The following is a 13,383-nucleotide window of genomic DNA, read 5'->3' on the forward strand; positions in this document are numbered from 1 at the left end:
TCAAGCCAGAATAAGCATTCAAATTCATATGGGGACAAACCATTCGGATCAGTTGGAGTGAGAACTCAGACCATTAACATCATATCTCCTTGTTCGGTCGAAATAATGAATTTTGTTGAACTTTTGTGCTATTTTAACGTGTGTGCGCTCTCAGATCGTTCGCCAATTGTTACAATTCCGGCGCTCGGTGAAGTGCGTGGGTCGAAAATGATTTCTTCATCCAGACGAAGTTTTTTGGCTTTCAGGGGTATTCCGTACGCCAAATCTCCTGTGGGAGAGCTTCGTTTTAAGGTCACTCTAACGCAAATTAAAAAATATCGTTGTTAACACCATCATGTAACAAGGGAAAATTTTAGGATCCCGTACCTGTCGATCCGTGGTTTGGAAATATCCTTGATGCAAGTCGAGAGGAATCGCCTTGTATACAATATAATGGGATGTTGCAAATGTTTATGGGTGTTGAAGATTGTCTAACGTTGAACATCTACACGCACAATGTAGGCTGGTATATCTATCCAACATTTTCGTGAAATTTAACTTGGATAACTTAGATGACAAGCTTTGAAATAAAAAAAAAAACCCGTTTTCGGTTAATATTTGCACGTAGTTGGTTTCTGACGACCCGAGACCAGTTATGGTGTATATTCATCCCGGTTCGTTTTTCTTTGGAAGTGCCGGGGCGACAACTGATCTAGCAGGTCCTGGTTATTTCCTTGATCGAAACATCATCCTTGTGACAGTGCAATATAGACTTGGCTCTTTTGGTTGGTAGGCCTACATGTTTCAGCTTAAAGATGAATCACTAAATCCTATAAGAAAATTCTTTTATTTTTACAACAGGTTTTTTAAGCACTGAAGATAGTGAAGCTCCTGGAAACTACGGTCTTTTAGATCAGACCATGGCTTTAAAGTACATTTTTTATTATAATAAACATTTGATGCGCTTTATGATTTCCCTACATTATTTGCATTGGATTTTTTACCAAGATGGGTGCGTGACCATATTCACTTTTTCAATGGTAATCCGAATTCCGTTACACTTTTCGGATCGAGCGCTGGCGGTGTCAGTGTCCATTACCATTTATTATCTCCACATTCCAAAGGTAAGGCAGCAAGGAAACCGTTATTTCATACGTATGTTGAAGCACCAATTAAAAAAATCTGCAAGTCAAAATAAAAATTACGTTGGTTACTACATTACAGGACTGTTTCATCGGGCGATTTCTCAGTCGGGCACATCGCTAAACTCTTGGGCGATCAAAAAATCTGTTGGGCAGTATACCCGAAAATTGGCCAATTATTTGAATTGCCCCCAATCGAACTCCAATGAATTATTGGCATGTTTGCGAGAAAAACCAGCTAGACAAGTAGTTCAATTTCAAAAAGAAATCGAGGTAAAGACATGGATTTAAAAAAAAATAGCCCAGAAATTTTTCGCATTAACTAGAAGAAGAAAAAACACGACTTTAACATTTCTTTACAGATTATGCAAGTTTTTCCGGTTGGATTTGGACCTCGTGTTGATGTCGAGAGGGAATCCCCGTTTCTTCCAGCCAAGCCAAGAATTCTCATGGAATCAAAGCAAATCAATTCAGTGCCTGTCATTATTGGAACTAACAGAAACGAAGGCGGTTCAATGATCCGTAGTAAGTCTGAAATTCCGCAAATGGCATCTGAAATTCGTTGATTTCCAATTATGACTTTTTTGTGTGTACTAGGGCTTCTTTCGAGAAACGGTAGGCTATTAAATAAATTTGTGGAAAACCCCGTTAAATACTTTAGCTACATGACGGGCATGGAAAGTGACGACGACCATCGCGACCGTCAAAACCTCAAGATTCTAAACGAGATATTAACTCGTTACTACAGTATAGGTGACCCGCGTCAGCCGCATCAGTTGAATGAGCTGGGCGATGTAACAAAACATGCACCATTTCCACACTTAAACTTTACATAACTTGTTGCGTCACTGTTTCAGCTATTCACAGACTACATGTTCCATCAAGATATTGACCATTCCGCTCAGTTGCTCAGCAAATATAGCGAACAACCCATTTACTATTATTTCTACAACCACAGTTTACATATTTCAATAAATAGATTTATGAAGATATCAACTGAGGTCGACCTGGGTACGCCTTAAATACTTAAATAATAATTAATTAATTGTAATTACCTTTGTTATCCATTTTTATCCAATTGTTTGTGTAGGCAGCGGTCATGCATCGGAATTGCTACTGATGTTTTCCAACGTGTTCTTTCCTCGACTGCATTCGTTGAAGGATGTGAAAGTCTCAAACATGTTACTCGATTTATGGACTTCATTCGCTAGTGATGGGTATATTAACTTTAATAGTCAAAAAGCAAATTACACATTTATCATTGCTTGGTTTGAAAATTGTGAAAACTGCAGTGTACCTCGGAGTGATCTCTTACCTAGTGATTGGATCCCTACTACGGAAAAACAGACACGATACCTCAGGATAGAAGCTGCACATCCTTCCATGGTGAACGACTCGCTGCCATTTCATGAACGCTTACAATTTTGGAGAGATAAGTTGAACCGAATTTAGTAAAAGTTTTCTTGCCACATTTCGTAATCTTATTTAACACGCATAACGTAATACAAGTTCGTCGTACATTGGAATACGTCAGACGATACGCATGTGGCTTTTTCTGCATAATTTTCCACGAACTTACCGTGTCGTATTCATCTGGTGTCAAGCGTTCTTAATAGTGTTCTTCTGGTCCAGTACATGGACGAGCCACGAACCAGCAATAGAGCCAACGTAATTTTTGGTTGAGCGCATCCTGCAAAACTCGAAACATACCAATTTGTTATAACCAAGGAGATCCGTTGGTGAAGATAAAGGTGGTGGGTTGAACAACGGATGTACGGGATTCACGATAACGATATCAATTACAATTTAGCTACCTGCAAAGATCCTTTCTAGGATCAGCTGTCTGCAAAATTGTTGTCGTGAAATTTCTGGAATGAATCAAACTGAAAATAATGACAATGTTAATTTCTTCAATTATTCTTTTAATTATCAAATAAAAGAGAACTTATACACAACGATTTTGTAATTAAAGAGTTAGTTACATCACATTTTTCAACTTGAAACGCAACGCGAAGTAGCCAGCCACTCTAACTACAAGGAAAAACACAAGCAGGCCTATCACAGACCAATAATAAGAGCTCTGATCCATGTTAAACTCTTCGAGAATCCTTTGCGGATTACGAAACTGGCAATAAACTTGTGAGCAGTTGAGAAAATGTCGGCCAAATCCGTAAATGGATATCATAGATCCCTCGAAACTGTAGTGAAAGAAACTGACATAAATCAACCCTTTCAAGTAATACGGAATAGAGTCGTATGTTGCGTTGAATCCGGAGAACACCATGAACGGCATTAAGCAGGACAGCGCAAGGAACACAGCCAGTTTGATGTTAAAAGCGGCTCCAAATAAGAGTCCGATGCCTTGTCCAACCAAGGACATACAAATCGTAATGGCCAGCAACATACCGAATCGATCCATGCTCATTGGTTGATTGGTCATCAAGTAAACGATCACCAAATAGACAGTAGGGAAAATAATTTGGAAAGGAATGTCGGCGAGCGTTTTAGCGAGGTAGTAGGCTTTGAGGCTGTACCAGTGATTCAAATGTTCCCGGAAAAGTACCTTCCTTTCTAACGGAACTGTTTAAAAAGTGAAATAAATAGTCATTATATTTTTTCTTAGCGACTAGTTCAACAGGAAAAGGTAGCGCATACTGCGCATATACGTACAGGTAATGACAGTCGGCGTCAAGGAGGTAAACAAAATGAAAAGTTGGTTGAAGAAGAGCAATCCCGCGTTGCTTAGGATGGCATTTGCGTCGTTCCCAATAAACCAGAACAGCATTCCAACCAAAAGGCCAATCAAGACGTGAGCGGCAAAGCGCATTGTAGTTAACATCTGTTAAGTTGTGAGACAAAATTATTGATCACATAGAGGATTTTGAGATAAACGGTATACCTTTTCCCTGCATATAGTTCTCCAAGTTCGGCCAAGCAAGACAATAACTTGAGTATGAAAAGGGGCAGCGTAATTACATCTTCCTTGACGTTTGACCCCTTTCTTCGGGCCTTCCGGAATGGAAACATCCTCGATTTCATTGCAAAATTGAGTATCTGGTAACAAAGGAAACGTAAGAATATAGAAAAATAAATAACAAAATCAATATACCGTTTGATGAACTAGGTTTAGAACTGTCTTGAAAATTGAGTCGACCGTTTTTGACACCAGAAACTAAATCTGCGAGCACGGTTCCGTATTGTCCGCAAGCGACATCCATCGCTAATAGTTGACATGGGATGGAAAGATTTGCTATATTTTGAATTTCAGATGTAATTCAACGAAAATAAAAGCATTACCGAAATCGATCGGATTGTGGTAACTGGGGCAGTTCAAGTTCATTGATTGGAAATAAGGTACCAAATGTCTAACAGGTCCTTGGTATATGCAAAATCCACTCGCCACGATGTACAGGTGGTCGAAGTATCCCAGTAATCGCGAACTTGGCTGATGGATGGTGGTGACCACCTGTGCCGAGTACATCAATGGAGAATCATTATAGAAGAACCCGTATCGTTTCATAATTTTACTGTTCGCCCACTCCTGGCAATTTCGCCCAGCAACGCCACACACTGGACGGTAGAAGAGCTGTCCAATCCACTACAGATAAAAGTTGGAATAAAAAAAAGTTACCAAAGGTCAGATTTTCAATATTCTTCACAGATAACATGAAGTGCAATGACATAGCGTGTAAGAATTGTTACATGAATGTTGGACTTACATCAGTGATAATGTCTCAATAAAGTCACACTATTTAAATATTGAAAGTAAGGTACACTCTGGACTGTACAACCCAAAGGATAAAAAAACTAAGATTGAGCAGAGATAACTGAGGAAAGAAAATTCAAATCTCGTTTCAAATATTTTAATTACCTGGTTGGTTCGTCTAGAAATAAAATGGATGGATTATTGATGATTTCCAGTCCGATGGAGAGTCGTTTGCATTCACCTCCAGATAAATGGCAAACGCGGGTTTGCCGGCTATCCGCCAGCCCTAATATTTTCATGACATGTTCTATCTATGCACAAGATTTAAAACAATAGATGAATCTCCCATCAACATAATTGCAATTGAAAAGAAAAACTAAGAGACTTACTGTCGATTTCTTTTCTGATTCCGATACACCGTTTCCCAATTTCAAATGAGCTGCAGCCACCACGTACTCTTCGACAGTTAAATCTTGCAGTAAATGATCCTCTTGTGTGATGAACGCCGACTGTTTGCGAAATGTTTTTAAATTCCGTTCAGAGCCATTAATCTCCACTCGGCCTTCCACTCCGGTTTTCCTGTTGGGCAAATACGCACTGTAATAATAACCCGCACTTAGTTTTAAAAATTAATTTTTGACTAACTTTGCGCCAGCTAAAATGTTCATGAGCGAAGTTTTCCCTGCTCCAGACGGCCCTAATACGGCAATCAACTGGCCGGACTTAAAGGTGCCACTCACTTGGTGTAAAATTGTCTTTGCACTTGCACCTAAATAATGAGACGAATTTTCTGTTTTACACTCGGAGAACAAAAATATCCTGAAAATTTTACACTGATAGGATGTTAAGATCAATGAGGTTCTTACCTTTCCCAGTGGTGTAGCTCAGATCACGGAAATTGAGATCCAGCAACGTAGGTTGGCTAATTTGACTCCGTTGTAGTAACATTGGTGTAGTTGAGCTATTCCATCCAATTAATTTGATCTCGTCCATTCCGGTCGCGTCCATTTCAAATGTGATAAATTCAGTTAAGACAATACTGAAACGGTAAACAGTTAGTCAAACAAGAATACCGACTGCCTCAGTTTGGGCACTACGACTATTTCAACAATTAAAGCCTCTGACACTATTTCATTTGGTAATGAAGGTTGCATTTGAATCTGCGGTGGCAACAGTCGAGAAAGATTCCAGACTCGACGACCAACCTTTGAAATTGGATTTATCAAATACCGTACCTAAAAGAGGCGTAAACGCCCACCAGATCATGGTGACCAGATTAAGAAACTAGAGTCTACATTTTAAGCATCCTGTTACATAACTTCTTTATCTTTCATCGATTTCTATTGTCAAACATATAGTACTAAATTTAATCAGAGAAAAAATTAGGTAAAAGGTAAAATAATAAACAATACTCGACAATACTCACATTTTGATGTCACACATTCTAACAAGTTATAAACAAATTACCCAACGCATGGAATAACATACCAAAAGATCCCAAACTTTGTTTTGGTAACAGCTCACTGCACCATAAAAGTGAACACGAATTATGACGTGGCTCCGAATAACAACTGATGGCTTCAACCTTAAGTATACGCCCAACTGAACAAAAACATGTCATTAGGCTTCACGTTGAAAGGAGGAGAAGGAAAAATTGGCCTGATGGACTGGCCGACTGGGTAACGAAAAGGTGGTCAAGGCCGATGAATTTGTTAGGTTAGGTTGTATTTCTATTTTTTTGTGACTTATTTTGGAGTAGAATATTTTCGCTTTTAAAAAAGAAATGGCGTTTTTTTTTTTAACCACTACTCAACGCACATGTCTCAGTTTGTAACGCAGCGCGAAATAACCAGCTACTCTTATTACGAGGAACATAATCAAAAGACCGACAACATTGAAATAGTAGGAACTTTGGGCAAAGCCAAAATATTGAAGGAACTTTTGAGGATAGCGAAAATGGCAGAAGGAGTCTGAACAAGCGAGACTCGTTCGATTGTTATCGTAAACCGACAGCATCGATCCTTCGAAACCGTAACGAAGAACACTGAAATAACTTAGCCATCTCAGGTAAGAAGGGATATGGTTCAAATGGCAAAAGAATCCTGATAAAAGCAGAAATGGAATGGCAGCGATGGGGGCAATAAAAGTAGCTTCATCAATCCTGAAAATAGCTCCAAAGAACAGTCCAAATCCTTGCCCAATCAGCGATATCCAGATTGTGATGACCGACAGCATGCTAAAGCGTTCAAAGTCTATTGGTTGACCCGTCATGAAGTAGACTATCACCATGTAGACCAGCGGTAGAATGATCTGAAACGGTATGTCGGCTAGCATCTTGGCAAGGTAGTAGGCTTTGAGGTTGTACCAATTATTCAAATGTTCTCGAACCAGCACTTTCCTTTCCAAAGTAACTTTCGAAAAAAAAAACAGAAAAAAAAACTGTTATGTCATTTAGTAAATTAGGAATACGGATATGTTTCTTTTATTACACGTCAGAATAGTTGGCACTAGAGCGGCGTAAAGAATGAATATCTGGTTGAAAAAAATCATGCCAGCATTGTTAAATATGAAGGCTGCGTCGTCTCCGACTTGCCAGTAGAGAAGGCCCATCAGTGTCGCCACGAATACGTGAAGAATAAAGCGCATCCGAGTCAAAATCTGATCGTTTGAAATGAAGAAGAAATCAATAATATCAAAATCGGAAAGAGCAGGCCAAGAAATTGTATACCTTTTCTCTCCAAATAGTTGTCAACGCTCGTAGAAGAAGAATAGTCACTTGAGTATGAAACGGAGCGGTGTACATAAATCGCTGTTTAATTCCAGCTCCAGTCTCTGCTTGTCTGCCCAAGTTGGCATTCTCATCGTAACAAAATGTTGCATCTGTTCAACAACGATGAATTTCTCAGTCAATAAAGATTTAAGGAAGAAGAATAAGTGATTTTGTTCTTACCGTGAGTAAAGAATTCTGCCGTTGATGTAGGTAACGACGAGGGACATTCTCGTAAAATGCTGCGGCGACCGTTTCCAATTCCAGATATCAATTTGGGCAGGACGTTACTGTATTCTCCAGAAGCCACATCAATTGCTGCAAATTAATCGAATTTCGAATGTCTTCAGAAACCGATAATAAAAACTAGGACATTACCAAAATCGGCTGGGTTGTAGTAATTTGGACATATCAAATTCATGCTCTGGAGATAAGGTACTAAAGATTCGACAGGCCCTTGGTACATGCAACAACCGCTAGTAACAATGTACAGATGATGGAAGTAATCCAGCAACCTGGAACTTGGCTGGTGGATGGTAGCGATCACCTATCATCGAACAGATTAGCAGAAGTTTAAATTGAATTATTTCAATGCGAATAATAATGTAGCGCATACCGTCCGACCACTCATGGCGATATTGCGCAACAAATCGATGCATTGCAAACTCGATGAGCTATCCAATCCGCTATTGAATGAACTTTGATTATGATACTTGGCTTTGCCAAGCCTGTCTCTTGAGGTTGTATAGCTACTCAGCTACTCTCCTGCCTGCTTATCTGTTTCACTATTTAAAATTTTAATTCGTTACCTGGTTGGTTCGTCCAGAAAGAGGATGGCTGGATTGTCGATTAATTCCAGCGCGATGGAAAGCCTTTTACGTTCACCTCCGGATAAGCACTTCACTCTCGTCTGCTGTGCTCTCGTTAAACCCAATGTCTTCAAAATTTGCTCAATCTTTCAGGAAGTTTATGATTGATTGTAACACAAGAAATGGACAAGAAAAAAAATAATAGCAATTTGGCACATACTGTAGATTTCTTTTCCTTCACGGAAACGTTGTTGCCCAATTTCAAATGAGCAGCGACAGTCATGTACTCGTCGACGGTTAAGTCTGACAAAAGATAATCTTGTTGCGTGATGTACGCCGCCTGTTTGCGGAATGTTTTGAAGTCTCGTTCAGTCCCGTTGACTTCGACTCGACCCAATATCCCATTTTTCCTGTGATTGAAGTTTTTGATCATTTTCTCGTGAACTCAATTTTCTGAAATGTTGATGCAACATCTTACTTTAAGCCTGCTAAAATGTTCATCAAAGAACTTTTCCCCGCCCCAGAAGGTCCTAGAATGGCTGAAAGCTGACCCGATTTGAAAACCCCACAAATTTCGTGTAAAATTTGCTTACAATTATTTCCTAAAACAAGCAAAAAACAAATATATTATTTCATTTTTGGGTTGATGAAATAAAGGTTCGCTATTATTGATTTAACCGGAATGTTACCTTCTCCGACGGTATAACTGAGATCGCTAAACGTGAGATGCAATGACGTGCACGCTCGGTATTTTCGAGTTTCAGTGGTCTCCGAATTCCATTCAATTAAGTTTTTGTCGGCATCCATTTTTGTAATAAGCTGAAGAAACAGAACATAAAGTTTTCCTTTTTTGAACAAGTCAATTTAATGACAACAAGATGGATTTACCTGACTATTATTTACTGTTCTTCAACAGGAATCACATCAGATGTTTAACGGCTTAAAACAGGCAAATAACATACGTAGCACTTTACGTAAGATTCTGTTATTAGACAGAGAAATTTAAAATGTTGGAAATTAATGATCATTTGAATGAGCCACAGTAAAAATGATTCAAACCTAGCTTTCACAAAGATAAAAATGCAATGGCCTCGCATTATGCATTAACGCGCCTGCACACGTAAGATACACAACAAATTATGTTTACATCCGTTAGGTGGCCCAATCGTTCCTTTTCCCATACGACACGCCCATTCCAAGCGCAAACACTTTTTTTCCCATTATCTTCCGCTCTTCCCAATAAACTTTTCGTTGAAAAGAGAACTTTTAAAAAAGAACCAAACGTAGAAAAATATCCACAGAGTCTAGGGCGTTTCCCGCTTTTTTAAATTTTGAATCGAAAATTATAGTCGCCCATCCTTCCCTTCTTCGTCCGACAAAAGATTTTTCTCCTTTGCTGTGTGCATCTATTTCAGGGAAACTTAATTGTTGGATCACTATTCAAATTTTCAGCTATTCTGTAATTAAAGACAGAATCTAAATAAATAATCGCTCAAACGATGTAGATTATTGAGGGGGAATCAAAACATCTTTTGGGAAGAATAGTGTAGCAATGTAGTATGCACAAATTTTACCTTACTCGTCTTACCCATCATTTCACAGGATCAGGCACTATTAAAAAGAAACTATGATTGATGGCATTCAGGCGGGCAGAGGAAGCCTCTTTAAGATTTTTAATTAAGATCCACAGCAGCAATTAAATGAACGCCACCGACGAGGAAATTACGACATGTGACCTTGTGTGACCATGTGACCCCTCCTCCTCAGCTCAATCAAGTAGCGAAACACCTGAATACAAAGCAAACTAAGCCATCTGACGGGCAGTGGGGGAAAATGTTGGACTCAACTGAACAAAAATATAAAGGTGAACTATATTGGACTTCCATTGGCCATTTGGCAGTTGATCATGGTAATACAAGGGACAGTAGTTCTTTCGGTCAAAAGTGTTTGATTTCTTCTTTAGAATTTGAAAAGTTCTTTCGCAAGAGCAGTGAAACCTTGGTGAATTTCTTACATAAAATGAAATTTTATTAGGCAAGACTATTTAAATAAACTTTGATTCTACATTCACGCAATTGGCTTGATTTTCAATCGCCGCATCAGAAAAATAGAATGAGTCTAAGCCAGCAAGAAACAATCAACCTGAAAGTCCCACAGGAACTCCAGGCCAGCACTTCATTGGATTTTAGTTTCCGTGATGTGTCTTACACCGTCGGAAAAGGTAAATGGAGAACTACACGGTAACTCAAGTGCAATTCCATTAATGTTTACTAGCGCATTTTCTGGTATCTAAGAAATGACAGGACCCGTAATAAGTTAATTGTGAGCAGATAAGAACAATATTAGTCTAAATTATGTTAATAGATAAACAAATGATTAGCTGTCTATGTAGACACTCACAGATAAGAAACCGAACTGTCTGTACTATACGGACATTGACCTACACTACCGTACATTTTCTACACGTTATATAAACTTCATGTGGCTGTAGGAAAAAATGTTAAAACAATTTTACATCAAATGAGCGGAATCTTCAAGTCCGGTCAGCTGACGGCCATTCTAGGGCCGTCCGGAGCGGGAAAAACTTCGTTAATGAATATTCTAGCCGGCTTAAAGTAAGCTTTACTTGTCTGCGAACGTGAAATGGCTAGTTGATTAGTGAATACTATTTTTTGACAGAACAAGTGGAATCGATGGACACGTTGAGGTTAATGGTGAAACACGGGAGTTGAAAACATTTCGCAAACAATCGGTTTACATCACACAACAGGATCATCTGTTACAAGACTTAACCGTCTACGAGTACATGATGTCTGCTGCTCATCTGAAACTAGGCAATAAATTCTCTGACAAAGAAAAGAAATCCGAGGTATTTGAAATTTTGATTCTCAAGTTTACCTATACTTAATATTTCAGTGTGATAGACCAAATTGGTTATGAAGACATTAGGCCTGATAAATAGTAAACAGACACGAATTTCCTGCTTGTCTGGAGGGGAATGTAAGCGGCTCTCCATTGGAGTGGAGTTGTTCAACAATCCTTCCATTTTATTCTTGGATGAACCGACAAGGTATTAAATTTAAACGAATAAATTAGAAGCAATCGTCTGTCAGCTAGTGAGCCCAAGAATAGATTCAAATGAATCTTTAAACTAAATTTTTTTTTCTTTACAGCGGACTGGACAGTTCATCGAGTATGCAATGTGTTACATTATTACGTGAAATCGCCAGGAGCGGCCGAACAGTAATGATCCAAAAATAAACAAGAAAAGGGTTACTAGCCTCTATACTATTTTTAATTTCTGTTTGAGGTTGTTGCCACTATTCACCAGCCAAGTTCACGATTATTGGACCAGTTTGATCAATTGTACATCGTTGCAAGCGGATCGTGTATTTACCAAGGGCCAGTAGAATCTTTAGTGCCCTATTTAAAGATCGTCAACTTGAACTGCCCCAGCTATCACAATCCTGCCGATTTTGGTGACAAAATTCACTTTCGGTGTTAACAATTCCTTCAAAATATGTTAGTCTAACACCTTTTATCTCATCTCCAGTAATGGATGTGGCTTCTGGAGAATATGGTGACGTGCTACACCAGTTGACGTCAATTGTTAAAAATGGTCGTCTCATTTACAACCAAGATTCAGAATCTGGTTCAATTGCTATACCTTCCCATAACAGCGAAGGTAATACGCTTAAGACATTTATTTGCCATATTTATTCTTCAACAAAAGACACTCATATATAATCACAAGACGAATTTAAAGAAGATCTTAAAACAGACAACGACAAAAAGAAGCCGAATAAGAAAAATCGAACGGTGTACGCCGTACCGTTTCATACACAAGTGTATGTCCTGCTCAATAGAACCTGGCGAACTATTTGGAGAGAGAAGGTACATAATAGAATCAATTTTGCATATTGTTAAGAAAAAATTTCGATTTCATCGTCGTTATAATCGATCGTTCTTCAATCAACAGATGCTAACGAAGGTGCGCTTTTTTACTCATGTTGTTTTTGGCGTCTTTTTCGGACTGATGTTCGGATCCGTCGGAAACGACGCCGCCTATACCTTAAACAACGCTGGAATGCTCTTCTTCAACCTCATCTTTATTGTGTTCACCGCCGCCATACCAACCGCCGTGACCTGTATGAGCCTAATATCAAACCTTTTCTTTTCTATTTTAAATTAGTTTCCACTATTTTTTCCTAACAGTTCCACTGGAGAGGAAAGTTCTGGCTCGAGAGCATTTGAATAATTGGTACAGTCTCAAAGCGTACTACATTGCCAAGACGCTCGCCGACATACCGTTCCAGATATTATTTCCAACCGTGAACGTGGTGATAATATATATAATGACTAAGCAACCAATGAGCATGGAACGTTTCATCATGCTCCTAGTAATAGTGATAGGGATATCACTGGCGGGTCAAGGGATTGGACTTTTCTTCGGCGCCGGGTTCGATATCCAAGAAGCCGTTTTCCTCGCGCCAACAATGGCTATTCCTCTACTGATTTTCGCCGGTTTCTTTATCAAATTGAGTGCCGTCCCACCGTACCTAAACTGGTTGACGTATGTCAGTTTCTTTCGCTACGGTTTCGAAGGATCCATGTTAGCTATCTACTACGAACGCCCGCCTATCGACTGCTTTCAACCTTACTGCTACTTTCGCTCACCAAACAAGTTGTTGCAAGAATTCGACATGGATCAAGGATCCTATTTATTTTGCATTGCTGGACTGCTGTTTTATTTTGTGGCCATGCGATTTGCTGGTTATTTTCTCCTGCGCTTCAAGCTGAAGAGTATGCGTTAAATCGTCTTATGGGTTGATATACCACAAGTTCTTTTTTGTAACGATCACTCGTAATATTGAAGTGTGAAGTAATCATTGTTGATTCTACTTTGACGAAATTGAGCACAATAAAACCAATAAAACAAAGAACTGTTATGCACGAATTCGTTTTTTTTGCACTGCACTG

The 13,383-nt window shown here is 39.0% G+C and overlaps 4 protein-coding genes and 1 long non-coding RNA gene across 8 annotated transcripts; 2 read left to right on the top strand and 3 right to left on the bottom strand.

Moving 5' to 3' along the window:
- The first annotated feature begins 105 nt into the window (after nucleotides 1-105).
- LOC124320322 (venom carboxylesterase-6-like) lies at nucleotides 106-2,989 on the top strand. Its single transcript, XM_046783154.1, has 11 exons — nucleotides 106-291; nucleotides 357-497; nucleotides 608-764; nucleotides 841-910; nucleotides 988-1,103; nucleotides 1,204-1,394; nucleotides 1,484-1,646; nucleotides 1,719-1,915; nucleotides 1,979-2,132; nucleotides 2,212-2,338; nucleotides 2,414-2,989. The coding sequence occupies exons 1-11, from the start codon at nucleotides 106-108 to the stop codon at nucleotides 2,571-2,573; spliced, it is 1,662 nt and encodes a 553-aa protein (XP_046639110.1). The 3' UTR covers nucleotides 2,574-2,989.
- On the bottom strand, nucleotides 173-2,530 carry LOC124320504. Its single transcript, XR_006913943.1, has 6 exons — nucleotides 2,437-2,530; nucleotides 2,177-2,347; nucleotides 984-1,161; nucleotides 581-809; nucleotides 367-511; nucleotides 173-297 (listed from the first exon to the last, which is right to left on the bottom strand). It is a non-coding gene; the product is annotated as an uncharacterized LOC124320504 (long non-coding RNA).
- A 41-nt stretch (nucleotides 2,990-3,030) lies between the features above and the next one.
- On the bottom strand, nucleotides 3,031-6,086 carry LOC124320290 (ATP-binding cassette sub-family G member 1-like). The gene is made up of 11 exons (XM_046783097.1): nucleotides 5,953-6,086; nucleotides 5,694-5,866; nucleotides 5,473-5,596; nucleotides 5,217-5,406; nucleotides 4,993-5,138; nucleotides 4,650-4,719; nucleotides 4,419-4,587; nucleotides 4,231-4,341; nucleotides 4,021-4,175; nucleotides 3,792-3,960; nucleotides 3,031-3,701 (listed from the first exon to the last, which is right to left on the bottom strand). Exons 1-11 carry the CDS (start codon nucleotides 5,979-5,981, stop codon nucleotides 3,100-3,102), a joined length of 1,938 nt encoding a protein of 645 aa, XP_046639053.1. The 5' UTR covers nucleotides 5,982-6,086; the 3' UTR covers nucleotides 3,031-3,099.
- A 94-nt stretch (nucleotides 6,087-6,180) lies between these two features.
- LOC124320296 (ATP-binding cassette subfamily G member 4-like) lies at nucleotides 6,181-10,143 on the bottom strand. The gene is made up of 12 exons (XM_046783104.1): nucleotides 9,978-10,143; nucleotides 9,292-9,860; nucleotides 9,093-9,222; nucleotides 8,882-9,005; nucleotides 8,624-8,813; nucleotides 8,404-8,549; nucleotides 8,211-8,280; nucleotides 7,973-8,141; nucleotides 7,778-7,912; nucleotides 7,556-7,707; nucleotides 7,317-7,485; nucleotides 6,181-7,238 (listed from the first exon to the last, which is right to left on the bottom strand). The coding sequence occupies exons 3-12, from the start codon at nucleotides 9,208-9,210 to the stop codon at nucleotides 6,637-6,639; spliced, it is 1,875 nt and encodes a 624-aa protein (XP_046639060.1). The 5' UTR covers nucleotides 9,211-9,222; nucleotides 9,292-9,860; nucleotides 9,978-10,143; the 3' UTR covers nucleotides 6,181-6,636.
- A 154-nt stretch (nucleotides 10,144-10,297) lies between these two features.
- Nucleotides 10,298-13,368, top strand: LOC124320302 (ATP-binding cassette subfamily G member 4-like). Of its 4 annotated transcripts, none has more exons than XM_046783114.1 (10): nucleotides 10,298-10,624; nucleotides 10,895-11,018; nucleotides 11,083-11,272; nucleotides 11,328-11,473; nucleotides 11,577-11,646; nucleotides 11,714-11,882; nucleotides 11,957-12,088; nucleotides 12,155-12,297; nucleotides 12,383-12,551; nucleotides 12,619-13,368. In XM_046783114.1, exons 1-10 carry the CDS (start codon nucleotides 10,516-10,518, stop codon nucleotides 13,215-13,217), a joined length of 1,851 nt encoding a protein of 616 aa, XP_046639070.1. In that variant the 5' UTR covers nucleotides 10,298-10,515; the 3' UTR covers nucleotides 13,218-13,368. The 4 variants fall into 4 exon arrangements, with proteins under 4 accessions (XP_046639070.1, XP_046639073.1, XP_046639074.1 ...); XM_046783117.1 differs by having other exon boundaries at nucleotides 12,170-12,297; XM_046783118.1 differs by having other exon boundaries at nucleotides 12,173-12,297.
- Nucleotides 13,369-13,383: the final 15 nt, after the last annotated feature.

This window comes from Daphnia pulicaria, chromosome 1 (assembly GCF_021234035.1).
Source record: "Daphnia pulicaria isolate SC F1-1A chromosome 1, SC_F0-13Bv2, whole genome shotgun sequence".
Lineage (NCBI taxonomy): Eukaryota > Metazoa > Arthropoda > Branchiopoda > Diplostraca > Daphniidae > Daphnia > Daphnia pulicaria.

What these genes read in the sequence shown, in the direction of transcription:
- LOC124320322 (XM_046783154.1), top strand. Translation starts at nt 106, where the DNA reads ATGAATTTTGTTGAACTTTTGTGCTATTTTAACGTGTGTGCGCTCTCA. An exon ending in GATCAGACCATGGCTTTAAA is followed by an intron (nt 911 to 987) that starts GTACATTTTTTA and finishes TTTTTTACCAAG; the next exon opens with ATGGGTGCGTGACCATATTC. An exon ending in AATTTCAAAAAGAAATCGAG is followed by an intron (nt 1,395 to 1,483) that starts GTAAAGACATGG and finishes ATTTCTTTACAG; the next exon opens with ATTATGCAAGTTTTTCCGGT.
- LOC124320302 (XM_046783114.1), top strand. Translation starts at nt 10,516, where the DNA reads ATGAGTCTAAGCCAGCAAGAAACAATCAACCTGAAAGTCCCACAGGAA. An exon ending in AATATTCTAGCCGGCTTAAA is followed by an intron (nt 11,019 to 11,082) that starts GTAAGCTTTACT and finishes ATTTTTTGACAG; the next exon opens with AACAAGTGGAATCGATGGAC. An exon ending in CATACCAACCGCCGTGACCT is followed by an intron (nt 12,552 to 12,618) that starts GTATGAGCCTAA and finishes TTTTCCTAACAG; the next exon opens with TTCCACTGGAGAGGAAAGTT.
- LOC124320290 (XM_046783097.1), bottom strand. Translation starts at nt 5,981, where the DNA reads ATGCAACCTTCATTACCAAATGAAATAGT. An exon ending in TTGCCAGGAGTGGGCGAACA is followed by an intron (nt 4,588 to 4,649) that starts GTAAAATTATGA and finishes TACTCGGCACAG; the next exon opens with GTGGTCACCACCATCCATCA. An exon ending in GACGCCGACTGTCATTACCT is followed by an intron (nt 3,702 to 3,791) that starts GTACGTATATGC and finishes CTTTTTAAACAG; the next exon opens with TTCCGTTAGAAAGGAAGGTA.
- LOC124320296 (XM_046783104.1), bottom strand. Translation starts at nt 9,210, where the DNA reads ATGGATGCCGACAAAAACTTAATTGAATGGAATTCGGAGACCACTGAA. An exon ending in CAACTATTTGGAGAGAAAAG is followed by an intron (nt 7,486 to 7,555) that starts GTATACAATTTC and finishes TCAAACGATCAG; the next exon opens with ATTTTGACTCGGATGCGCTT. An exon ending in AGTGCCAACTATTCTGACGT is followed by an intron (nt 7,239 to 7,316) that starts GTAATAAAAGAA and finishes TTTTTTCGAAAG; the next exon opens with TTACTTTGGAAAGGAAAGTG.